The sequence below is a fragment of the Onychomys torridus genome, chromosome 10, assembly GCF_903995425.1.
Source record: "Onychomys torridus chromosome 10, mOncTor1.1, whole genome shotgun sequence".
NCBI lineage: Eukaryota > Metazoa > Chordata > Mammalia > Rodentia > Cricetidae > Onychomys > Onychomys torridus.
In genome coordinates, this window is record NC_050452.1 from 8,328,224 (window position 1) to 8,353,915 (window position 25,692).

Consider the following 25,692-nt stretch of genomic DNA (forward strand, 5'->3'; position numbering starts at 1 on the left):
TCCATAGTCCTCCAACTGACAGCTGTGATAGCGACTTCCTGTCAGCCACATGCAACTAGTTCTGGGATGGGATTTGGTGTAAGCCAATTCAAAACCAAGACAGACCTACAGACTGAAGCCCTGTAAGTGGATGGTTTGAAATAGTAAATCATGGGTAAGAAGGACATTAGTGTGTATATAGAATATGAAAGTTTCAGTACTCTAAATTTGCAGACATCTAATAACAACTAAAAAGAACATGGAGCTTGAAATGGATAGATCTGCAAGAAAATGACATCATCGTAGAAGAACTGCTTTTGCACTTTTGTGTTGAAATGTAACTACACAGGACAGTGAAGTAATTTTGAATGTATAGTTACATGAATTCTGCAAGAGTAAATACCCATGAAACCACAGCCTTATTAAGATACAAAACTTTAGTCAGGCATGGTGGTTGCACACCTTTAGTCCCAGCACTTGGGAGGCAGAGGCAGAGGCAGGCAGATCTCTGTGGGTTTGAGGGCACACAGTGTGTTCCAGGTTAGCCAGAGTTACATAGTGAGACATTATCTCCAAACAAACAAACAAACAAACAAACAAGCCATCCCTTGACTGTCCTGGAACTCACTCTGTAGACCAGACTGGCTTTGAACTCAGAGAAATTCATCTGCATCTGCCCCCCAAGTACTGGAATTAAAGGCATGTGCCACCACTGCCCAGCCAATCGTTTTAAATTTAATCTTCATCATTAGCATTATGTCACTTAAAAATTTGAATTTATGTGGGTGGGTGTGGGTGTGCACGCGCCATGAGCAGGTGTGTGTTGTGTGTGTGCAGGTGTATGGTGTGTATATGTGTGTGCAGGTGTGGTGTGTGTACAGGTGTAATGTGTGTGCAGGTGTATGTTGTGTGTGTATGCAGGTGTGGTATGTATGTGTGTGTGCAAGTGTATGATGTGTATGTGTGTGTGCAGGTGTATGGTGTGTATATGTGTGTATAGGTGTATGGTGTGTATATGTGTGTGTGCAGGTGTGTGTGTGTGTGTGTGTGTGTGTGTAGGTGTAATGTGTGTGCAGGTGTATGGTGTGTGTGTGTGTGCAGGTGCGGGGTGTGTGTGTGTACTATGGTGGAAATGTGGAGGTCACAGAACAGCTTTCCAGGGGTTTGGTTGTCCTTCTGCCTTGCCAAAGCAGGATCTTCTGCTTACTGTGCTGTGTACTCCAGGCTGGCTTCTGGATTATTCTATTTCTGCCTCCCCTCTCTTTACAGGACTGCTGGTATTACAAGCCCATGACCACATCCAGCTTTTTACATGGGTTCTGGGATTGAACTTGGGTAGTCAGGCTTGTGTAACGAGCTATTGCTTTACCTGCTGAGCTGTCTCCCTGGACCATTTTCTTAAATTTATCTGTTTATTAATTTTTATTAGAAAACTGAGCCTTGGCCCAATTTTTTTTCTATCAATTTACGTCTTCCAGAAAGCACCTATCTGAAAAAGTTAAAAGTATAAGAGATTTATGAAAGACCTCCACCAAAGGCCCAGACAGTTCCCCCCCAAAACCCAAAAGAGCTGAGGGAAGAGATATCTTAAAACAAACAGAACTGAGTCAGTTCCCCCTTCCTGGAGAGGTGAAGTCAGGTGTTCTCAAAAGAACAAAGTCAGGATGGTGGTGATCAATTAACCATGAGATGCCAGTCTCTGGAGATAACATGACCAGACCCCAGAGATGGGCTGTAAAACTCCTGACAGGGCAAACAGATAAGCTGAAATAAGACAAAGTCCAGGCCCAGGAAAACCTGGACCAATCAAGGATGGACCCGTACTAACTCCCTCCCCTCTAAGAAATTTTGAGGATTTTGCCTATAAAAACTAACTTCCCCAAGAAAGAGTAACTCTCCTCCCTGCCTCACAGCGTCGGGAGTGGTGGAAGAGGGTTCCCTGCTAGCTTGAACTACGCATGTGCGCGCTGGATCGAATAAACTTTGCTTTTGTATTCCGGCATGCTCATCTTCAGTGGTCTCTCTGGGGGTCACGATCTGGGCACAAGAATTTACTGTGGGAAAAGCTTTGAAGGGTAAAGTAGGAAACCTTCAGGAAAAGACACAATTGGAGACCTTAGGAGGAAAAAGAGAACTGGATGGAGAGAGGTTCAAAGCATGTGCAGCTTAGAGAAAACCTCAGCTAGCTCAGGAGTTCCCGCACTAAGACTGCTACAAAACAGAAACGGTGCACAGACCCTATTTGCTCTCTCCATCACTGGGTGTGAGTTTCCAAGGATTAGCCTGCTCTCAGAGGGATACTGTGGAGGATCCTACTGGTACTATGGCTGGAGGCTGTCAGCCAGTCACTCGTTAACAGTTAACAACCTGCTGTGTGTTTCTTGTAAGTTTAACATTTCTGACAAAAGGACTGTAGCACACACCTTATCAATAATGCATACAATCTTTACTGTAAATTCTTCACAGACAATCACCCTTTGAGAATTTTCATTGAGTTTTGCTGATTTTATATTTATAGCCAATCTCTGGTTGCAGTTGATTAACAATGAACATGCAGCTAGGAATTGTGTCATATGTCTTTAGTCCCAACACTCAGAAGGCAGACTTTGAGGTCAGCCTGGTCTACAGAGCAAGTTCTAAGACAGCCAGGGCTACACAGGAAACCCATGTCTCCAAAATAAAACAAAACAAAATGCACATGCTATTTGGGTTTATACTTGAATGAGAAAGAAACATCCAAGATGTCAGAATTTTATTTGCTTGTCAATATTGGAATATGCAGGTAATATTCTTCGAATGAAAGCTTTAACTCCCCGTTACACCATAAAGAACACAGAGGACACATTCTCAAATTTACTGCTTCTCCATCAGTTTTGCATTCGCATTGGCTAACTTCATTACTTCCCCAATTTAGCTGGTTTGATCCCTAGTACTGAAAAATAAAGGGAAAAAAATTGAGAAAAACTATCATCTTTGAAAAAGGAAAATGGAGGGCAGTTCTGCCACCCAAGAACTTGGAATGTCATTAGATAGTCTGAATGTTGACATTCCCATTACATCCATATGTTGGACCAAATACACCATATGATGGTACTAGGAGGCAGGGCCTTCAGGAAGTAAAGTGAAGGAGCTCCACTCACATAGATTAGTGGCCTTGATTCCCTTTGGCAATGCAGAGTAGGTTTCTCTGAAGAGGCTTATAGACTTTACTGTGAATATTTTGAAAGTGATTGAGGCCCTGACGTACATTATTAAATTTATTTTTATGTATATGGATGTTTTGGCTGCATGTATGTCTGTGTACCACATTCGTGCCTGGTACCTACGGAGGTCAGAAGAGGCCATTGGATTCCCTGGAACTGGAGTTATAGATGATGTGAACCACTACATGGGTGCTGGGGAAGAAACCCAGGTCCTCTGCAAGAGCAACAAGTGTGTTCTTAATCACCGAGCCTTCTCTTCAGCCCCATGTTTTTGTTTTTTATAAGCTGTGATTAACCTGTGGATTGGGACCATCTCTTCATGTGGATACAACAGGAAGCATCCCCAAAGAGAGCACACCATCAGAAGTGACAACTGACATCCATGGACTAGCCATGCAAGCGTGCCACCACTGCAAGGATGGCAGCTGTGACCACAATCTGCTCTTCCTTTCCTTCCAGAGTACTTTCATGCACTGAATAAACCTTCAGGACTCTTGGACAATTTGAGGGGTGAGTCGAGGGATGTGAAGCCTCAAAAGACAACTGATTTCCTCCTTGAGAGGACTGAGCAATGCATTAATAAACTATGGTTATACTGGAGACTAATGAAAGCCATTTGAGAAATGGAGCCACCTAAAGACTGAGAGCCTGGATACTGTAACTTCACTCAGGTGACATCAGGAGCCATTAAAGACTGTGATGTAACCAGATTTAGATTTACTATAACAGCAGTATGGCTGTGAACTGAAGGCCCATTAATGGTCATCAGAAGAGGGCCTAAACTGAGCTGCAGCGACGTGGTATGAGATGTTAAGGAAACCTTAGTGCGGCACCAGCAATATCAACATCATCCGGAATTTGTTGGCATCTCTGGACCCACTTCAGACCAACTAAGAATTTGCATTCTACAAGATTCCCCAGTGATCCGAATGCATGTTAAGTATAACTGATTTAGGGCTGGCTAAAGTGGCACACACTTTTAATCCCAGCACTCAGGAGGCAAAGACAGGCAGATCTCTGTGAATTTGAAGCCAGCTTGGTCTACACAATGAGTTCCAGAACAGCTATAGAGACCTTGTCTCAAAATAAGTTTTAGAGAGGATTAATCTATACTTGAGAGGACAATCCACATTTGATCTTCACAAATCCAGTGTGAGGATATAGTATCATCTCTTAGTTCCTTTTAAAGATACAAAAATAGAAATACCTCATCAAAAGAAATAACATTTCTTTTTGAGAGGGTGGAGGTGAGGGGCAGGCTTTCTCTTCATAGCCCTGGTGGTTCTGAAACTGTGTAGGCCAGACTGGCTTCTGCCTGCTGAGTTTTTGAATTAAAGGTCTTTGCACCACACCTGGCAGAAAAATTATTTCTTATACACTTTGTATATGATTGTCTTTTATATGTTGTTCCAGAAAAATGGCATCTGTGACATGGAGCATCTTTGCTCCTGAGCCACTGTCTTCAGTGGTTATGGGATGCTGCAGTTGAGTGTTCAACATGACGCCATACAATTCCCAGGACTCACATACACACTGAAAATAGCTTTCATTTAAAAACAAAACAAAAAACAAAAACAAACAAACAAACAAACAACAATAACAACAACAAAAAAAAAACCAACCATCTTGATAGCCTGGTGGTGGTAGCACACTCTAATCCCAGCACTGGGGATGCAGAGGCAGGTGGAGCTCTGTGAGTTTGAGGGCAGCCTGGTCTACAGAGGGAGCTCTAGGATAGCCAGGGATACAGAGAAACCCTATCTCAAAAAACAAAACAAAACAAAAAACAAAAACAAAATCCTTGTTCTTGGAAAGTACTTAGGAAGTTTCAATCTGCAATATGCTTTCAAATAATTCAGAATAGCTACCTTACACATTATGTTCCAAACAAAATGATTTGACAAGTTTTAATGAACGATTGTGGAAAAATGTTAATTTCTTTGTCATTTTCTCAGAAGAAAGTGAACAGATCACTGCATGTAGTTCAATTAAGCTAAAATACAAAATGCACGTACAAAACTAAAAATATATCTTATAAATGCATCAATGCACATCTGGTGTTGCAGAGATTCTGTAACCACCATGGTCAGCAGAGTAACACCCAAGGGAGGCAAAAAAGTAGTTTGGTTCAGTATCACTCAGTAGCTGATGTTGGTTCAAACTTTGGGAGTCTTGACACCAAGTAGTTTATTTTAGGCATATTTAAGCACAGCACAATTTGATGAAAAATTTCCTGGAGATAACAATCCCATGCACACAATAAAAAGACATGACTACATAGAAACTGTGTAAAGTACATGTGGCATTTTCCATAAAGATGGGTTCTTTAAGTCTGACTACACAAGACATCTTGCATTAAGATGGGTTCTACAAATCTCCTCCACTGGAGGAGGACCCGATGTGTTCTTGGCCGCACAGATAGTGCAAAGGTCACCAAGCTACGAAGTATGTCTGCTCCCAGTCTTCTGGGATAAAACACATACATTGCTCTTAGAAGGGACAGCCCTGTTTCATTCCTAGCTTCCCTAGTGCTTATCTGTGAGCACAAGGACTTCCATACTTCCCTATGGTTTACTGACACTGCCTAATAATAACCCCCTTCAAAAATCTAAGCTCATCTCTTCCATAGCTTTAGGTGGTTTTCAAGTTTAAGTGCCATACTTTATATAGTATCTCTTAGCCCTTTTAACATGTGCAGTTTTTCCGTTAGATTCCTACTGTATTGTTTGCTGATCACTTTCTAGGTCCTTAACCACATTATCCTTTTGCTCCTTTTGGTGAAGGGTTCCTTGCACAAGCTTGCCTCGTGCTTTCCTACTGAGCAATACCACCTGAGATTTCTTCTGCCCAATTTTACATACTGTGGTCACTTCCAAACATGTTTCAGAATTGACTGAATGGCAAAATGCTAAATCTGCATGGAGGACAGTCTATAATCATTCCTTAAACTTTCCTCAGTACTTAAACACCTTGTAATAATGAAGTGAAAGGTGAGGAATAGCACTTAAATGTAAGGGCAAATCTTTGCGGCTTTAGAATTGTTCTAGCCCTCTGCATTAGTAACTAAGAGCATCCTTTTAAATTTGACAGGGTAACTCTGGATGAGCCTTCTGACTTGTTCTAATCCTTCCAACAGCTGGAGCAGAATGCACTGTCAGCTGCTGTGCTGTAAACCCCACATCAAATTCTAAGGTAGTGGTTTTCTACCACAGCACATTTCACATAAGCGGTGGTTAGCAAGCCTTTCTCTTAGAGTCCTCTAGGAAAACTGTCAAATCAGTTGTTTATTTAAAGACATTAAGTAATGGATAGTATTCCAGTGTCTACAATATGGGTTAGAATAGTATTTTCATGTATGCTGTGGAATAATCCTTCTGTACACTGTGAAGGTGTGGCTCTCATTGTTAATAAAAAGCTGATTGGCTGCTAGGCAGAGTTTTCCAGGCAGAGAACACTGGAAGGAAGAAGGGCGGAGTTGAGACTCTGAGAGATGAACATGCTGTGTTCCAAGCACGGCCACAGCCATGTGGCAGAGGGTAGATAACTAGTTTGAGCTATCAGCCAGCATTTATGATTAATAATGAATTATTTTATAGCTTGTTAACAATCACTTAAAATGAGAAACTAAATTCTGGATGATTCAAATATCCTTTTCTCAAGATCATAGACTAACCATTTTCCTTAAGGAACTTCTTGGACTCTGTGATATACAGGTGATGGTGAAGCATCAGACTGCAGGGCAAATGTGCTTTACCTTAAAAATCAGGCCTTTATTCAAAGGTGTGAAAGTATTTGAGAGAAGTAGCTTATCAAGTTTTAAAGGCTCACTCCCTAAAATGAGCACAGACTGGTTAAGTAGCTCAAATGAAGGTAGACAAGATTCAAGATGAATTTTACAACAATCATGGTGAGATATGATTAAGCCTGGCAAAGAAGAGTTAGGACCATTTGAATCTGCAAAATGTGCCACATTGCACACACTTTTCTAGGAGACTAAACGTGAATACGAACTTCTAAAGATCTCTAGCACTGGGCCATCTCTAAGACCAGAATACGCCATAGGAAGCCCAATTAGCACTACCCTGGAGAAAGACTGACATAATGGCAGGTTTCTGTATCTGCACTATTTAAAATCATACATTATGCTTTGATTTCTATGAGAATGACTTGTGGATTCAATGAGATGTCCCCCAGTCTTCAATATACAAATACCGAGGCCTCAGTCAGTGGCACGGTTTGAGTAGGCTTGTAAGGAAGGCATGGCTTTCTAATACTCCTGGTGGGGTGGGGAAGGGCAAGCTTTGAGAGTTTAAAGACTGGCACCACTGGTGTTTACTGTTTTGTACTTGTGGTTCAAATGTAAGCCCTCAGCTTCCATGTCTCCTGCTTTGCAACCATGGACTTACTTTTCCTAAAATTTTTATTCATTTTACGTGTTTTGCCTGTATGTATGAATGTGCACCACATGCATAGTGCCTGTGGAGGTCAGGAAGGGAGCAGATCTCCTGGAACTGGAACTAGGGATGGTTGTGAACCATCACATGGTTGCTGGGAACTGAACCCAGGTCCTTTACAAGAGCAGCAGGTGATCTTAACTGGGACACCATCTCTCCATCCTCACCATGTAGACTTTTCATTTTTAATTTTTCTGTGGATTGGTGTTTTGCCTGCATGTTGCATTTATGTCTCTGTAAGCGTGTTGGATGCCCTGGAACTGGAGGTACAGTTGTGAACTGCCATGAGTGCTGGGAATTGAACCAGGGTCCCCTGGAAAAGCAGCCAGTGCTATGAACTGACAAGGACTCTTGGCCCTCTGGAATTGTAAGCCCATAACAAATTCTTTCTATAAATTGCCTTGGTTATGGCATGTTATCATAGCAATAGAAAAGTAACTAATAGTGGAATTTACAAAAAAACTTTCACTTAGGGGTCAAGATAGCCTGACAACTTTTGAGTTTGATCCCTGAAACCCACATGGTGAAAACTGATTTGTTCAAGTTGTCCTCCTATATGCACATCATGTACGTTCCTCCTGAAAAGGTGCACAAAATAAATATAAAAAGGAAATTACAAAAACCTTGCACCTGGCTGAGAATAGAGGTTCCCATCTGTAATCACAGAGGTTGAGGAGGGAGGATAAGAAGTTGAGACAATCCCCAGTGACAGAGTTCCAGACCTGGCTACATGAGACACTGTATCAAAAATAAAACAATAGCCAGGCGGTAGTGGCGCACACCTGTAATCCCAGCACCGGGGAGGCAGAGGCAGGTGGACCTTTGAGTGATCCCAGCCTGGTCTACAAAGCGAGTTCTAGGACAGGCTCCAAAGCTAGAGAAACCCTGTCTCGAAAAACCAAAAACAAGCAAACAAACAAAAAAACCAATCCAAACCAGGGCAGGGGAAACAGCTCAAGTTAGTAAATTCTTGCCTAGTATGCACAAAGCCCTGGGTTTCATACCCAGCACTGCAAAAAAAAAAAAAAAAAAAAAAAAAAAAAAAAAGGGCATCATAGTATACACCTGTTAATTCTAGCACTTGGAAGGAGGCGGCAGAGGTCAAATGTTCAAGGTCATACTGAACAATAAGTTCTAGACTGGCCTGAGATGTAACCCAACTACAAATGAACAAAACAGTTAACAGAATTCATAGGATTAAGCCATAAAATTAACATGTAAAGGTTAAAATTTGAGGGATATAGTTTGGCTTTTTCCCAAAGTATGTATGTATGTATGTATGTATGTATGTATGTATGTATGTAAGTAAGTATCTATCTAAAATTTGGGAGTGACAAATTAATATGCAGTTTGAAACCAAATATTTAATATTTTCATTAAATTGTTTCAATATAATTTCAAAGAAATGCCAACTGGGAGACAATGTCCAAAAACTCTAATGAAGCAAGCTTTCAGACAAGGGACACCAAGAGGACCATCTCCATTCTAGCCACAGTACTGGGTCCATATGGTGCCAGTCGGTCAGCCTCATCCAGCTTATCGAGTATTTACCTGATAAGAAAAACAAACAACAGAAACAGGTTTCAAAACTGTTTGACTGTAATGACATAAAGTATTAGATCATGTTTAAGGTAACTATCTAAATTTTGCCCAATTTTTACAGGTAAAACGATTAGTTATGAACTGTTATCTTGGTGGTAGCACACTTTTAAGCAGAAAGAACAACTTACAAGTATGCCCTTTGACCTCCCAGGGATTTTCAACCTCTTATTTGCTTACCACATCGTCTATTTTCAGAATGCTCCGGACGGTTTCAGTTGCTAGGGTCAAAGCACTGACTGACACCAACAGAGGCTGGACAACCATTTCCTCCAAAATGTTGGAAATCCCACCCTGTGGAGGAGCAGACACTTTCAGTATTTGATCACACATAACAAACCAGGAAGTGCTGTTCTATGGAGTCCTGTACACTCAAGAACTAGGACCTAGGCTTATTATTTCCCCCATCATGTTCTGTCATTAGTAAGAGGATACTTACAACAGAAGAACCAGTTCACACTCACATGTGCTTAACTAATGCCCTAAGAAAAGACCTATCATGTGCTGTGTCTTTACAATTAAGGAAATTAAAGATCAGAGTAACTTCTTACAAGTTAGTAAATGGCAGTTAATGAATGCTATTTCCCATGGCATCATCTTTATTCCAAAATATATATAGTAACCTTTCCAGGTTTCAATCCAAATTACACTACTTTTTTGTTTTGTTTTTGAGACAGGGTTTCTTTGTGTACTTGACTATCCTGGAACATGCTCCATAGACCAGGCTAACCTGGCTCACAGACATCTGCCTTTGCCACCCGAGTGCTGGCAAAATCACACTACTTTTAACTATAAAGCCTTTCAACCAATCAACAATGACAAATCTATAAACTGCTTCCTTTCACCACCCTTTTCTCCAACAATCCTAAGCATTAGGTTCTCACCTTTCGGACATTAATGCCTGTAGTTTTTTCTCCTTGGGCATGTCTGTTTCTTAGTTCTGTTACTGTAGAAATGGGATTCAGGCCTGCATTTTCAGCTAGTGTAGATGGAATGACTTCCATGGCATCTGCGAAAGCACGAACGCAGTAGGACTCCATACCACTCAGTGTTCGTGAGTACTCAGTCAGTCTCAGGGCCAACTCTATTTCTGGAGCACCACCTCCTGCAATAAGAGCTCTGAAATTCACAATTATTTTTAGCTTATTTTCACCCTGAAGGAAGCTATTTTAAATATCATTTTACTACTTAACTTTAAAATGTCAAAATAGAGCAGTTTGGTTCTTTCTGAAGGGCAGGGTATTGTATATCTAGGATAGTGTGGAACTTGCATGAACTGGAAGAAGACCCCAAACTTTTGACCCTCCTTCCTTCACCTCCTATGTGGTAGGATTGTAGGTGTGCCCCACCACACCTGGTTTAAAGCAGTGCTGGGTAGGGGTTGAACCTAGGCCCTTGTATATACTAGGAAGTAGTGTATCAACTATATCCCAGCCCCTCAAACTAGTCTTCAGGATACCAGGGTCAGCAAGATGCTCAGCTGGTAAAATACCCAACAACTAACCCAAGCTTGGTCCCTGGGACCTCCACGATGGAAGGAAAGAACACATTTCCTCAACTCGTTCTCTGACCCCTACATGCATGCCATTGTGTGCATGTCCAGATACATGCACACCCAAAATAAATGTCCTAAAAATTAAAAAATCTGATACTTCAGTGATGCTTATATTACCTCTTTTTTACTAGGCAGCGAATAACACAGAGAGCATCATGAATGGAGCGCTCAGCTTCTTCAATCACCAGTTTGTTAGAACCACGCACGACAATTGTAACTGTTTTGCCTGGGCTTGCACAACCTGTTATCTTTAGTGAACAAATTACAAATTAGGTAATGGGGAAAAAAAGGAATAATTAATAAAGCTTAATTGTAATACTGTTACCTTGAACAGTTTTCCAGAACCATTTAAATTGACTTCCTCTGCTAACTCAGCAGAACCCAGCATGTCAGCAGTGAACTGGTCAATATGAGCAACTGGTTTGGTTCCAATTGTCTGGGAAAAGAAAACAAGACAAATCAAGACAACATTGCTGGAGACATAACTCGATGGTAGGACAAACACTTGTCTGGTGTATTATTCAAAGCACTGGACACAACCACCACCATGCAAAACAAGCAAACAAGAACTACTGCTGGGGCTGGAGACCCAGCTCAGTGACCAACTGGCTGCTCTTCCAGCGCAGGCACATGGCAGTTCATAGCCCCATGTTAACTTCAGTTCCAGGGGCCTCTGGGGGAACCATGTGGTACACAGACATACATGCAGCACTCACATACATAAAACAAAAACCTTAAAAAATAAAACATTGCTGAGCGGTGGCCGTGCACAGCTTTAATCCCAGAACTTGGGAAGCAGAGGCAGGTGGATCTCTTGAGTTCAAGGCTAGCCTGGGCTACAGAGTAAGTGCCAGGACAGCCAGAGCTGTTATACAGAGAAGCCTTGTCTCAAAAAACCAAAACCGACCAACCAACCTACACCCCACAAAACACAATTAACCATAACGTAAAAACCACACACCCACAACACATGCTAACAAACATTTTTACATACATTACTATTTACCTTACAAATGAACTCAATGTCTTCTCTTTCAATATCCTTAACCACCATAATCTTCATCTTATTCAGAAAATGTAACGCAAGATCACTAAGCGCATCTCTGAAACACAAAGTGTTTGTTATGCTAGATTAAAATATTTTTATTGTTCGGTAGTTAAGATTTAAATTTTACTGTTATTCAAATGGTCTATGAAGGGAAATGCTTTTAATATTTATTTAAAAGTCCAAACTTCTCTTTCTCTCTTTCTTTCTGAGACAAAGCCTTATCTGCCTGTCTCTGCCTCCTAAGTGCTGGGATCAAAGGCTTGTGCCATTCGCTAAGCAGAAGTTCAAAATTCTGAAGATTTCTAATTTTACTGGAAAACATAATACAAATCTATACAACACAAGTAATTAAGTCATGATTCTTCTTAACAAATGAGCTAAGTGAACATTTAGTGACACTTTATGTATTTAGAAGCATGACTAATTCCCACAAAATATCAGAAACAATCCTAATATTAGTAGTCCTATGATGCTAGCAAGACAGGTCCTTCCTTCCTTCCTTCCTTTCTTTCTCTCTCTCTCTTTCTCTCTTTCTTTCCTTCCTTCCTCCTTTCTTTCTTTCTTTTTTGGTTTTTTGAGACAGGGCTTCTCTGTGTAGTTTTGTGCCTTTCCTGGAACTCACTTGGTAGCCCAGGCTGGCCTCAAACTCACAGAGATCAGCCTGCCTCTGCCTCCTGAGTGCTGGGATTAAAGGCGTGCGCCACCACCGCCCGGCAAGATAGGTATTTCTATCGCTGATGAAAGTTAAGCAAAAATCGAGTTTTGAGAACAATTTACAAGGTCAGAGCCACTAAATGACTGGGGATTAGAACCGTCTTTCACCTGCTCATGGAGGACTCTAGCGATTAAACTACATCTCTAGCCTCAACCAGTTAGTTTTAGACAAACAGCTTTTTCAAAACTATGTCATGCTTTTTTGTACATTTATGTGTATGGGAGCTCTGCCTATTGTCCATGGCTTTCAGCCGAGGATGTCATCCCCTGAAACTGGAGTTCTATGTCTGTAAGACCATGGGGATGTTGGGAACCAAACCCAGGTCCCAGAGCAACAAATGACCTAAAAAACTAAGCCACTCTCCAATCCCTGTTTTATTTATTTATTTTTTAAAGGCCTTACTTTATCCCAGACTAGCCTGATTCACAGCAATCCTTCAGCCTCAGCCTTCTGAGTACTGGGATTATAGGCATGAGCAACTATGCTCAGCCTTCATTTTCTTAAAATCTAGAAAAATTATATATTCCACGCTTAAGTTATAAAGAGAAAATAGTCCTGTCTTTATTAATGAAAATATGATACACCAAAAGGGTATCAAAGGTTGGGGGCAGGGGGTAGGGCAGGGATGGCTCAATGGTTAACAGTGCTTGTGGAGAACTTGGGTTCAGTTTCTATGCTCTTACACAGCAGCTCCTTGTAAACCCCAGTCCCAGGTCATCTAATACCTTCTGACCTCCAAGGCCTCCTGTACACATGTGGTGTACAGAGTCAGGCACACACATATATCAACTAGACATTGTTTTAAAAAATTATTAGTGGGATTCACAATCAATTATCAATTTAGGGATAGGAAAATATATAGTTCCAGACCTTAGGATAGACTTCTGTATGAGCAGGACATTGCATCCTGTTTTCTTAATCTGCTTCACCAAATTTAAAATATAGGCTCTCTCTTCTCGAAGCACGCGATCCATCTGGGCATAGTCAGACACTACTATTTGATTATCCATCTGATTGGAACAAGAATACAGTAATTATTTACAACAAGAGATTTTAATGGAAAAGACCAACCCATAGCAAAGAGTTAAATAGGCACAGAAAAAGGTCTAAAGTGACACATATAAACAAAGCTGGTCCTACTTATTTATTTTTGGTTTTTTTGAGACAGGGTTTCTCAGTGTAGTCCAAGCTATCCGGGAAATCAAGAGATCCACCTGCCTTTGCCTTCCAAGTGCTGGGATTAAAGGCATGCCCCACCCCTGCCTGGTTAAAGCTGGTTCTTTTTAAAAATTTAAGCATACCCATTACTGTTTTGTGTGTTTGAAAGACAAGACCTCACTATGTAGCTCAGGCTGGCCTTGAATTGACTATCCAGCCACCTCTGAGGGCTGGGATTATAGGTGTTCATGACCACAGCAGGCTCTACTGCTGTCTGAAACTTTTTGCAAGTACATTTTTTTAAAGTTCTTTTTTTTCCATTTTTTAAAGATTTATTTATTATGTATACAGTGTTCTGCCTGCATATACACCTGCAGGCCAGAAGAAGGCCTGTGGATGGTTTCGAGCCACAATGTGGGTGGTAGGAATTGCATTCAGGACCTCTGGAAGAAGCAGCCAGTGTTGTTAACCTCTGAGACATCTCTCCAGCCCCCGAAAGTACATTTTTGATAACTGACAAATACAAAATGGTTACTGTTACCCCAATGTGAAGTTTTTCCACATATCATATGTATCATAGAAATGATTTCAAATGTATCCTTTTACGCTATAACTTGGGACAGAACTGGGCATGGTGGTGCACACCTTTAATACCAACAGGCAGGAGAGGCAGAGGCAGATAGATCTTTGTAGGTTTAAGGCCAGCAGGGTCCACATGAGTTCCAGAAAGGACGGGAATGAGAGGAGAGAGGGAGGGAGAAGAGGAGGGAGGACAGAGAGACAGACCAACTAACCAATGAAAAACCAAGATGACAAATCTTACGATGTCAAGAAATTACCCATTAGCCAGGCAGTGGCGGCGCACGCCTTTAGTCCCAGCACTAAGGAGGCAGAGGCAGGCGGGTCTCTGTGAGTTTGAGGCCAGACTGGTCTAGAGTTCCAGGACAGCCAGGGCTGTTACATTGAGAAATCCTGTCTTTGGGGGGGGGGGGGGGGGAAAGAAATTAACCATTAGTTTTGTATGGCCTCAAATTTTTTTTGAGAAACAAAATGCTGCACAACACACCTATGTATTAGTAAAACGAAACAAACCCAAGGTGGCAAGCACTTCTAGAGAGTTACAGGGCTATCTTAAGACATAAGTAACTTATAGTTTGGCTAAAGTTAGCCTAAGGCTTCACTTGCACAAATAATAAAACCCCTGTGGGCTCCAGTAAATGATGGCTCTGCAAACGCAAGGAATGATACCACACAGTTTTATTTCATGCAAACTCCTATAACCATTGTCTTCACCTGTGATGTTACTTTTAGCTGAAACCATTTTTATTTTTGTCTCAATTTATTAACCCTTTCGAGACCTACATTTTAAAGACATCATTAGCACAGCATTCTCAACTTTTATCTTAAAGAACAGATCTTATTTAAAAGTTAATAAACAGGAACCAACTTGGATTTTACTTACATCTGTTTTAGGAGCAGATAAGCAAAACTGAATAAGCCCAATCTTGGCCTTCTCAACTCTTGAAATGCCAGAATTTGCCACTTTCTGGGTGAGAACGAGCCCTTCTACCAGCTCACAGTCATCTATTGTCCCACTAGAAAAAGAATCAGAGAATGAAAAGTGCTTGGGTCTCACATTCATTCTCAGAACCCATTCCCAGACCTCTTGGCTACACTTCCATCCCACCATAAGGAGATACAGGCAAACCCTCGAGACTGCCATACCAAGAAAGTTCGAGCCAGCAAATGCCTTCTAACTTTCACTTTCTGGTTAGTTATGTTTCACTTATGTATATCCACTGGCCCAGGAAGGTCATCAGACTAAGGATATATCAGTTGTGCTTTGTTTTAAGGGCTTTTCTGAATAGACTCTCATTACAGCTCAGATTCACAATGCACCCACTATATAGTCCAGGCCGGCCTTGAGCTCAGAACTATACCCGTCCTCAGCCTCCCAAGTGCTGGATTCTATGTATAAGCTACCACACTCAGCTCTTTCTTGAAGTCATCTGGTTTAGATAATACTGAAATTGAAATTAGAGATGCTTACCCAAGCTTCTTCACTATTTTAATATCTCTAAGATCTACACTGGTAGCTGTGGCTGGGTCAATCACTTTCATCACTGCATTGACACTCATTGGAGAGAGTAAACTTGAATACTGAGAGACAACCTAGATTTAAAACAAAAAGTTAATTTCATAGAAACAGCAATTATAAAAAACAAAACCCCCACAATTCTGGATTTACAAGGGCTTGTTATCACCTATTTAGACATGGCAGATAGAGGATACTCAAAGGAGACACTGCAGTTAAAGATGGTTTTCCCTAGGGCTAAAGAGATGGCTCAGCTGTTTGGAACGCTAGCTGCTCTCCCAGAAAACCTGGGTTCAATTCCCAGCACACACATGTCAGATCACAACTGTCTGTAACTCCTGTTCCAGGAGATCTGATGCCCTCACTTGTATATACATGCAGACAAAACACCAAATGTACTTCAAATAGGAATAAATTTAAAAAACCAAAATTTTTTCCCACCCAGTTTGAAAGATATAACAGGCATGTTCCTCTTCTATTATATTACAACCACATTTGGCACTCTCTAGATTGCCAAGTTTCATAGAAAACAGAGAAAGGCATCTAATTTTAGGTGGAGATTTCCTATCTAAATTGAGCGTGTAATCAAGCTATCAAATCAGGTTATTTATGTACCTAATACAAAGGGACTGACAAAACAGCAAATGGTTAGTATTCATCTGATTTCTTCATGTCCTTGGTGGACTGAAACAGAAAGATTAGGTCATTTACCTCAAGTAACACGCTTGACTAGTGGTAGAACATTAAAAAAAATTACTTCTTGTTTCTATCTAATTCCACCTACGTTATTTTATTATTGTTTTTTGGAGACAGGGTCTTACCATGTAGTCCTTGCTGGTCTCAGAGATCTGCTTGCCTCTGCTATGATCAAGGGCATATAGTGCAGCCGGGCGGTGGTGGTGCAAACCATTTCTCCAGCACTCGGGAGGCAGAGGCAGGTAGATCTCAGGGAGTCTGAGGCCAGCCCGGGCTACAAAGTTCTAGGATAGTCAGGACTGTTGCACAGAGAAACCTTGTCTCAAAACAAATAAACAAAACCATAAAGGTGCTACTGTGCCTTACCCTTTATTATCTAGATTTGTAATTATAAGAAGCGAATACAAAGAAAAAGAACTAAACTTGGTGAAATCTAATAGAGCAGATGGTAACATGAAATTTTCATTATTCTTGTTTACAAACTTCAAAAAAATGTACGTGTATGGATACTTTTCTCTCAGCTCCTACTTTAAAATTTTTATTATTTCACCTGAAATTTCCCCCAAAATTTATTCCACTACTTTAAATTTTGTAGAAATGTTCTAAGAAAGGTAGCACACATATAAAGAGCTGGATAATACCAATGTTATCTCTTACAAGTGTGCTATGTAATTATTTACTTTTCTATGTTTATTTTCCCATCTGTAAAATGGGAATGACTACATAAAATCCTGGAAGATAGTACATTTAAAACTCAGGACAACTCGTACATTATTAAATAAAAACTATCCATGTTGACAAAAATTCTATAGCAGCCTTTGATTTTGGATATGGGAAAGTTCCCAATAGCCATTTTAAAGCCTAGGACTTAGCTTTACCAAAAAGTGTTAAAATGCAGTAAATGAAAAGCTAGAAATGGATATGGCACCTATAACAACTCCCCCCCTTTTTTTGGGGGGTACAGGCGGGGTTTAGAGTCAGGGTTTTTCTGTGTATCACTGGCTGCCCTGGAACTCACTCTGTAACCTAGGCCTCAAAATCATGGAGATCCTCTGCCTCTGGAGTGCTGGGATCAAAGGCGTGTGCCACCACCACCCAGCAAATCTAGTTCTTTTGTTAGCCTCATTGATGGTTTTTACCTCACGCTTAAAACCAATTCAATTACAAAAAGTATTATTATGACTTGGTTGTTCTTGAGGCAATGTTAGACACAGTATAGCAAACATGACCACGACACTCTAATTAATACACCTTGAACTGTAAATGTCACGTAGTGATAATCTCACCTTTGAATTCAATGAAGTGGTTGCGCTATTTAACAAGGTTTCTCTGTCGCTCAGTTGCACAGGTCGAGACATATCATTAAGGATTTCAAGACCCCTTTCCAAAGCTTTTTGGAATGACTCAGAAATGATGGTTGGATGTATACCTGTCATTTATGAACCAAGTTAATTATGAACCAAGTTAACTTGTCATATTTTAAAATGTTTTATTCATAAAAATGTCAAAGGACTCTAAAACACCCCCTCCCTCCCTCCTTTTCTGTTGTGTTCCTGAGGTTGACCTCAGGGCCTCCAGCATGCCAAGCAAATTTAAAAAACTACTAAACTATACTACGAGGCTCCAAACACATTTCAGACAAACTAATTTACAATTTATGTTGTAAACAGAATAGCTAAATAAATGCTGGTTATGGCTAAGAGTTAACTTCTACTCAATTTGAAACAGATCAAAGACATTTTTCTGTAATATTGAATCTAAAACAAATTTTATGTTTTCTAAAACATCACATGCACTTTTTTTTAAAAGCAGATGACTCAAGATTTGCTACTATGATTACACACTACTTATCAAAGCAAGAGCTCTTATTTTCTCATCTAAGACATCTAAGCCTTAGGTAGTAATACTTACTCTTCAAAAGCAGAATTCTATTTCTACAAAGAGAAGCCTTGCAAAACTCAGAAGCAAAACAGAAATTCTTGGTAAAAAAGTAACTACTTCAAATCCAATATTAAATCTCACATTACTTAACAACAACTTGGCTTTTTATAAGTTTTGCCCTTAAAAAAGCTTCTGTCATTCTTCAGTAAAAGCATTTTACATACCTTTCTGCAGAAGCTTGGTACAGGAGTCTAAGAGAGAGCCAGCAATGATGACAACCGATGTGGTCCCGTCCCCTGCTTCTATGTCTTGAGCTTTAGACAGCTCCACCAGCTGTGTGAACAGAACATTCCTTCAAGATGCTGAGAAACGAGAACCCAGCAACATCTAACTCATATCAATGTCACCAACCCAGAATTAGAAAATGTAATGCATCCCTGACATCGGATTTTTAGTTTGACTTAGGTTTCATTTAAAGATAAAAATCACTGTATTTGTGGTACACAAAATTATTCTTTTTTTTTTTTTTTTTTTTTTTGCCGGAGCTGAGGACTGAACCACTGAGCTCCCCAACCCCAAAATTATTCTTATAATAGTTTCTAGTGCAGGTTGTGGATTATAAAGAGAAGTTCTCAGAAAATTCTCTTTAAAGTCCTATCCAAAAGCATCAATACTTAGGGCTGGGAACATGGCTCAGTTGGGAGAGTGCTTGCCTAGCACTCCTGAAGCCCTGGGTTTGAGCCCCAAAGCAGCATGAAGAAGCTGTGGTAGTGCACACTTAATTCCAGGACCTAGAAGGTGGAGACAGGAGGATCAAGGTCAAGGTTTTCCTTTGCTTCACAGCCAGGCTAGCCTAGGCCAAAATGATACCTTGCCTCAAAAAAAAAAAAAAAAAAAAAAAAAAAAAAGTCTTTTAGGTATCTTATACAGATGGAGATCATATGAGGTCATTCCCTGCGAGACTAAAAACACCTCTGTCCAGTTTTTCTCAAGTGACCACATCTTACTCACTTATGAAGCTATCTTTAAGGATGGAAAGCAGGGTGGTGCTATGTTGTCTTTAAGAGGCTCCCATGATCTTCTCGCCTCACACCAGAGTACTTAAGATTACAGGAACTCACTGCTGTGCCCAATAGCACATTTTAACAGATAGCAATTCCTAAAGCATATTTTTGCCAATACAACTTCTCACTTGCCATAAGACTAATTGTGACTCGAGTTATTTCTAATAAACATGCAAAAACTAACACGATTTGATGTATGATTAAAATGATTTTGTTTTCTAAGAACTGTGGGTATAGCTTAGTGCAGTGCTTGCTGAACATGAGCAATGTTATGGGTTCAATCCACAGCACAGAACAAGCAAATAAAATTAGTTCTCTTATAGAACACCTCACACTCAAAACACAGTGTATCTTAAATATAGCATGCCTTTAATCCCAGCACTCGGGAGGCAGAGGCAGGTGGATCTCTGTGAGTTTGAGGCCAGTGTGGACTACAGAGTGAATTCCAGAAAAAGCGTAAAGCTACACAGAGAAACCCTGTCTCAAAAAAGGATCAAATTTAACTCTATTAAATATCATGCAAATATACTTAAACAGACCACTTATCAGTCAGAACATGCCCATGCCTATAATTGCAGTACTCCGGATGAAGCTGGACTACTGCCAAGTTCAAGGCTAACCTGGGCTATACAGTGAATACAAGGTCACTATGGCTACAGAACAAGACCCTGTCTTAAAAAGCAAACCACTATGTATACTTACCATCCTGGCTGCTGGGTGCAATACTTGCATTTGTTTCAGAATGGTGGCACCATCATTTGTAATGGTCACATCACCTTTTCCATCTTGAATCTAGAAAATTTGATTTAAAAAATTTTATTGCAGTTTTCTACAAACTGTACTCCATTTACTATTACATACAAGTTAATTTATGTATGCATATCGCTTAATTTTAAATTCTTTCATTAGTGTAACAATGTAAGAACATTCAGTTTCAACTTTACAAAAATGACTGGCTTTGTTGGTTGACTTAATTACTACATTTCATTGTGTGCGAGCATGTGCACTCATGTGTGTACACATTTGAGGGCAGTGCTCACAGACCAGAGGTAAGGGATCAACCCAAAGTTATTAGACTGTGTCTTGTTTTATTCTGCCAGTCTCTTAGGAAAACTTGAAAAGTTAATGGGCATGGCGGTTCACACTTGCAATCTTAGTACTCTGAGGCTGAGACACAACGATTATGTTCAGGCTTCAAAAGAAATGAATAAATGAACGTTCAAACATGGTGGCACAAGCCTGTGATCCTGGCACTTGAAGAAGAGGCAGAGGGGTCAAGGGACAGTCTCAGCTAGCTGAGACTGACTCAAATAACACAAACTCAAAAGGCATTAAACTATTTAGTTAAATACTATCAAAGCAATCTCCTTTAATGAACTCTAACACTTTTGGAGGGATTTGAGAAGGAAGAGGGGGCAGTATATCTAACAGCTCCAATGTGGGGCCTCATTCCATACAGGCAAGTGTACTACAATAGAACTATTTGCCAGCCCCAAACAGCACAAACTTTCACCAGACCTCAGAATGTAAACAGGCGTTCTCAATACATAATAACTTTTCTTTACCATTTTGTCCATTCCTTTGGGTCCAAGGCTTGTCCTAATGGCATCAGCAACCGCTGTTAAATAGAAGAAAAACAGAAACTAAGACTTTTAAAAAAGAGCTACTGGCTGCTCTTCCAGAGGACTCGGGTTCAATTCCCAACACCCACATGACAACTCAGAGCTGTCTGTAACTCCAATTCCAGGGGATCTGACACCTTCACACCAATGCACATAAAAAACAAAACAAAACAAACAAACAAACAAAAACAAACAGAGTGTTTTGCTTCAAATCTGCCCTTATTAGGCTATGGTATAAACTACACTACTTCACATGTACTATGCCTATGCAGAACACATCCTGAGGATTCCGTGAGAATCAAAATGGCACAATCTAGTCTTCAATTCTGAGAGTTTTATTTCCTTTATTCCTTAAAACAGGACAAGCAGCAATGGAACAGTGAGAGGTCCTAATGGAGTACACAACTCATTCACCTGCTTCTTCTCTCTTGCAAGGATGTCATCTGCTGAGAACACATATGTAGGACCTAGAGTCTAATACATTTTCTGTATTCTGTATTCCATATCTAGCATGCTTCTGCCCCTATCACGCAAGGAGTAAAGAATTTAACAGAAACACCTTGTATGACATGTATCGTAAGTATTTTGTGACTCTGGTCTGGCTGTCAGTATCAGTTTCGGGTGATTTTAGTGAACCTGCTTCAAGATATTCACCACCCAATGGAAACAGTATTTTAGACTCTACATCTCTAGAGACGAGCTAGGTATTAAATGACTCACGCTGAGTTACCAGTGTTTTCTGTCTGTGCAATTTTCCTCATCATTGTCTTCTTTATTTGGGAGAAGGGGTTAACTGGTTAATACCAAAATAAATTAGCGCCCAGAACTAAACAAGCTGTATCTGGCAGAAGTCTCTCACTTCCTAGGGTTTTTTAATAAAACAAAAAAACCACAAACCTAGTTTGCCCTTTGCTCTTTTAGTAACCAGCGAGTTAGGTTCACAGGCAATTTGGGTGACACACCTCCTTCCTTCCTAAGTGCATGGCTCTGTCTGTCCCGTCTTGATTGTTTGTGCACCTTGCCTTTCAAAGTTAACTGTGCTGGGTAGTTTATGTCAACTTGACACACGCTAAAGTCATCTCAGAGGGAACCTCAATTAAGAAAATGCCAATTAAGACTGGGCTGCAGGCAAGCCCGGAGGAAATGTTCTTAGTGACAGATAAGCCCAGTCCACTGCGGGTAGGGCCATCCCTGGGCTGGTGGTCCTGGGTTCTATAAAAAAGCAGAATGAGCAAACCATGAGAAAGCAAGGCAGTAAAACAGCACTCTTCCATGGTCTCTGCATCAGCTCCGGCCTCCAGGTTCCAGTCCTGACTTCCTCCAGTGATAAGACTACTGTGGAAATGTAAGCCAAATAAACCTTTTCCTCACCAGGTTGGTGTTGGTCAGTGTTTCATCACAGCATTAAATACCGTAACAGGACAGTTGCCTGAAGTAAATTTCCCACTTTGTAATATAGTGTACACTCTCTTGGTCACTCAGATGGCCCTAGACTTTATTTTTCATCCCAATAATTCCACCACCACTTATGCAATTTACAAACTCAATTTCCAGGTATTAGGTATTCTCTCCAAACTTTCAATCACCCATCTGATCCACTTGACTTCTCCAACTCCTTAAGCCCCAAATGGAAACGACTTCCTTCTATCATCCTGCACATCTTACAGCATCAACACGTTACCAGTCACTGGGCTGGTGGCTTCACCACACTTAAGGTTGTACTGAATGTAAAGCCAAATGTTTCCCAGGATCCCAGGTCCTCCAAGATATGACAACCTACCTTTCCAACTTCACTTCACGCACCTTTTCCTCCAACCCAAATAAAGAACTATATTCTAGACACACCCAAGCAAGGATATCTAAGGTTTTGTTCGTAATTTTCCTTCCATTATTTTTTCCATTGCTGTTCGGTTTCTCTAAATCCTCACAATTACAGAAAGCAACTGTTTTATCTCCCCCGAATTTACAGTAAGGGAACTTTGGTTCAGAGGTTAAAAAACATAAAACGCATGCAGAGAATAAAACTCAGGTCTGATTTCAGCATGTGCTACGCTACATTCTGCACCTGCCAGTTCAACGGAAGCCACCCAATTTATACTGACTACCCAGTTAGTGCCACCGAGCCAAAGTTCACTGAAACTGCAGCTTTATTGAGACAGGTTAAAAAACCACTACGCTGTCTACACCGGGTCTAACCAACAGCCACGCTTCCGTTCTGAAGCGTCAGATCGCTTTCAGCCCCCGGTATCTCACACCGCTGCTGTCCGCACCAACGTGACGGCCTGCAGCAGAGAGAGAACTGCGGAGCAGCGAGCCCCACTGCGGGGCGTGCCCCCGGGCCTCCACGCTCGCCTTCTCCACGGGACCGGGCAACCCCCAAGGAGCACGACGCAGCGCGGGCCCAAGCCACCGCGAGCTTGGCCCGCACGGACCCCGGGGGCGATACCTTTGGCGGCGGAAATGTTGCTGAAGCGGATCTGGGCCGGCTTGTCGCGGTCCTGGTAGGCGCCTTTCCCGCGGCTGCCCTGCCCCGCGGCGGGCGCCCCGCTTCTGGGAGCTACGTTCTCGGGCATGGCAACCTTGGCGACGTCCGCGCGGGTTCAGGAGGACCGATGGACACGGATTCCGGCCTGGTGCCGAGTAACGGTCTCGGGCCGCCTCCTCCGCCTCCACGAACCTTCCAGAAAGCGACGCCGGCAGAGGAGGCGGAAGCAGGGAGCGGGGCCTGCGGCAGGCCCGGCGCAGGCATGACGTCAGAGGCTGTCCGCGGCGCGCCGGGTGCGGTGCTGGCGCGCGGAGATCCGGCCTGCGGACTGTCAGTCTGGCCTTGTGCCCGGCGCTGCCGTGGAGCGCGAGGTTTTATAGGCGTGGTTGGGGACTTGCTGCCTCCTCATTCCACCCTCCGTGAATGTGAGGGGCATTAGCTCATGCTAGTGGTGTTGATGAAGCCGTGACAGCTCTGGCTTTGTTCCGGGGTGGGTGTGGCACAGCCTGCTTCATCTCGACGTCTCAGTTTTATTCCTAGTTTATTCGCTTTGTAAAGGTGTCGGAGGCGAGATTTGCCATGGACAGATTCTCCCCTTTTGTATTCATTTTGGCTACCTAGGGATTTACGTACACTCGTTAAATGGCACAGAATCTTAATAGTTGTGGAGTGGTGACTGCCTGCCAGACCCGGTCCGCATTCTGGTTAAAAGGACCTCTTGTGTAAACATAGCCACTGACTCTAACATGAACATCCTAGTAACCGATTAGCAGTTAACTGCCAAAGTGTGAAGTCTTTACAACCTTCACCTTAGCTAATCCTCATCATAATCCCATGAAATGGGTGCCATCGTCTTGACTTCTGGATGATGAAGCTGAAACCCAAGTTCAACCAGTAAGACTATAGAAGCCAGTACAGGACTCTTGTCTTTAGGTAGGCTGCCAAGTTCCTGTAACCACTGTCACTGACTAGGGCAGTTCATGTAGGTGATACTCATTTACTATTAGCTCACAATTAATCATTAAGAGCCCATGAGGTGCCAGATGCCTGCCGTAGGTTAAGGAACAGTTGTTTCATGGACTTAGTCCTGTGATCATGAGGAGTTTTTACATGCACTCAGGCTATTAGGACTAAGAGATGAAGTTTTCAAGCTTGCCCCTGGGGACACGTCTTTTCCAAAGACCACTTTACTCCTTGCAGCATACAAATATTCTGTGGTTGTAGAAACAACTGCTGTAATACCTGGGAAACAGGTACTGATACTGTGGTGGTTTGCATGAGATGTCTCGAATAGTTTCAGACGTTTGAATGCTCGGTCCCCTGTCGGTGGCCCCGATTGGAGAAGCTGAGGAGGTGTAGCCTCGCTGGAGTAAGTACGTCACTGGGGGCTGAGTTTGTTTCAAAAGCTACCAACCATTCCGAGTTTGCTCTTTGCTTCCAGTTTTCGGCTGTTCCTGCCGCCATGCCTGACTGTTGTTACCAAGTTTCCCTGCTGTGCCAGTGATGGACTCTCATCCCTCTGGAACCATTACCCCCCCCCCCCCCCCCCAAAAAACCCTTCCCTTGCCTGACTCGTTGTGTTTTATCATAGCAACAGAAACGTAACTGGCACAACAGGCGCTCTGATTCCCCCCCCCCCCCACTATATGAAGGGGCCTTCACTATGCCTTCAGGAAGACACGTTTAGCACCAGAGGCAGGGAAGCAGGGGAGCCCAGCGAAATCTGTAAAGCAAACCGTGTTAAAGTGATCCTTGTCTTCCTAAAAGCTACACTAGCTCAAGCCCCTTTGTCATACCACTTTTCTAAAATTTACTACCTGCCTAATTAGCATATGATTGTCTAGCTCAAGTTTTTATTTTTTGTTCTTCATTTCCTCCTGAAATCATCCGTCATGTACAACTTAAATATTTGTTTTTCTTTCATTTATCTGTCTCTGTTACAAAGTTGTATCCAAAGCTGGGCTGTGGTGGCACACTCAGGAGGCAGAAGCAGGTGAATCTCTGAGTTTGAAGCTAGCTTGGTCTATAGAGTGAGTTCCAGGACAGGCAGGGATACACAGAGAAACCCTGTCTCAAAAAAAAAAAAAAAAAAAAAAAAAAAGAAAAAAAAAAAGAAAAAACAAACGAAAACCAAAAAA

The 25,692-nt window shown here is 41.7% G+C and overlaps 1 protein-coding gene across 1 annotated transcript; it reads right to left on the reverse strand.

Annotated features, from left to right (window-relative positions):
- Window positions 1–8,980: 8,980 nt before the first annotated feature.
- Window positions 8,981–23,800, reverse strand: Cct4 (chaperonin containing TCP1 subunit 4). The gene is made up of 14 exons (XM_036201577.1): window positions 23,516–23,800; window positions 21,013–21,065; window positions 20,150–20,239; window positions 18,608–18,716; window positions 17,789–17,931; window positions 15,762–15,883; window positions 15,174–15,306; window positions 13,424–13,563; window positions 11,797–11,893; window positions 11,116–11,226; window positions 10,908–11,038; window positions 10,120–10,354; window positions 9,416–9,529; window positions 8,981–9,187 (listed from the first exon to the last, which is right to left on the reverse strand). The coding sequence occupies exons 1-14, from the start codon at window positions 23,640–23,642 to the stop codon at window positions 9,173–9,175; spliced, it is 1,620 nt and encodes a 539-aa protein (XP_036057470.1). The 5' UTR covers window positions 23,643–23,800; the 3' UTR covers window positions 8,981–9,172.
- Between the last annotated feature and the right edge of the window lie 1,892 nt (window positions 23,801–25,692).

What these genes read in the sequence shown, in the direction of transcription:
- Cct4 (XM_036201577.1), bottom strand. Translation starts at nt 23,642, where the DNA reads ATGCCCGAGAACGTAGCTCCCAGAAGCGGGGCGCCCGCCGCGGGGCAG. An exon ending in TACCAAGCTTCTGCAGAAAG is followed by an intron (nt 17,932 to 18,607) that starts GTATGTAAAATG and finishes CATAAATGACAG; the next exon opens with GTATACATCCAACCATCATT. An exon ending in TATCTGCTCCTAAAACAGAT is followed by an intron (nt 13,564 to 15,173) that starts GTAAGTAAAATC and finishes TGTTCCAATCAG; the next exon opens with ATGGATAATCAAATAGTAGT.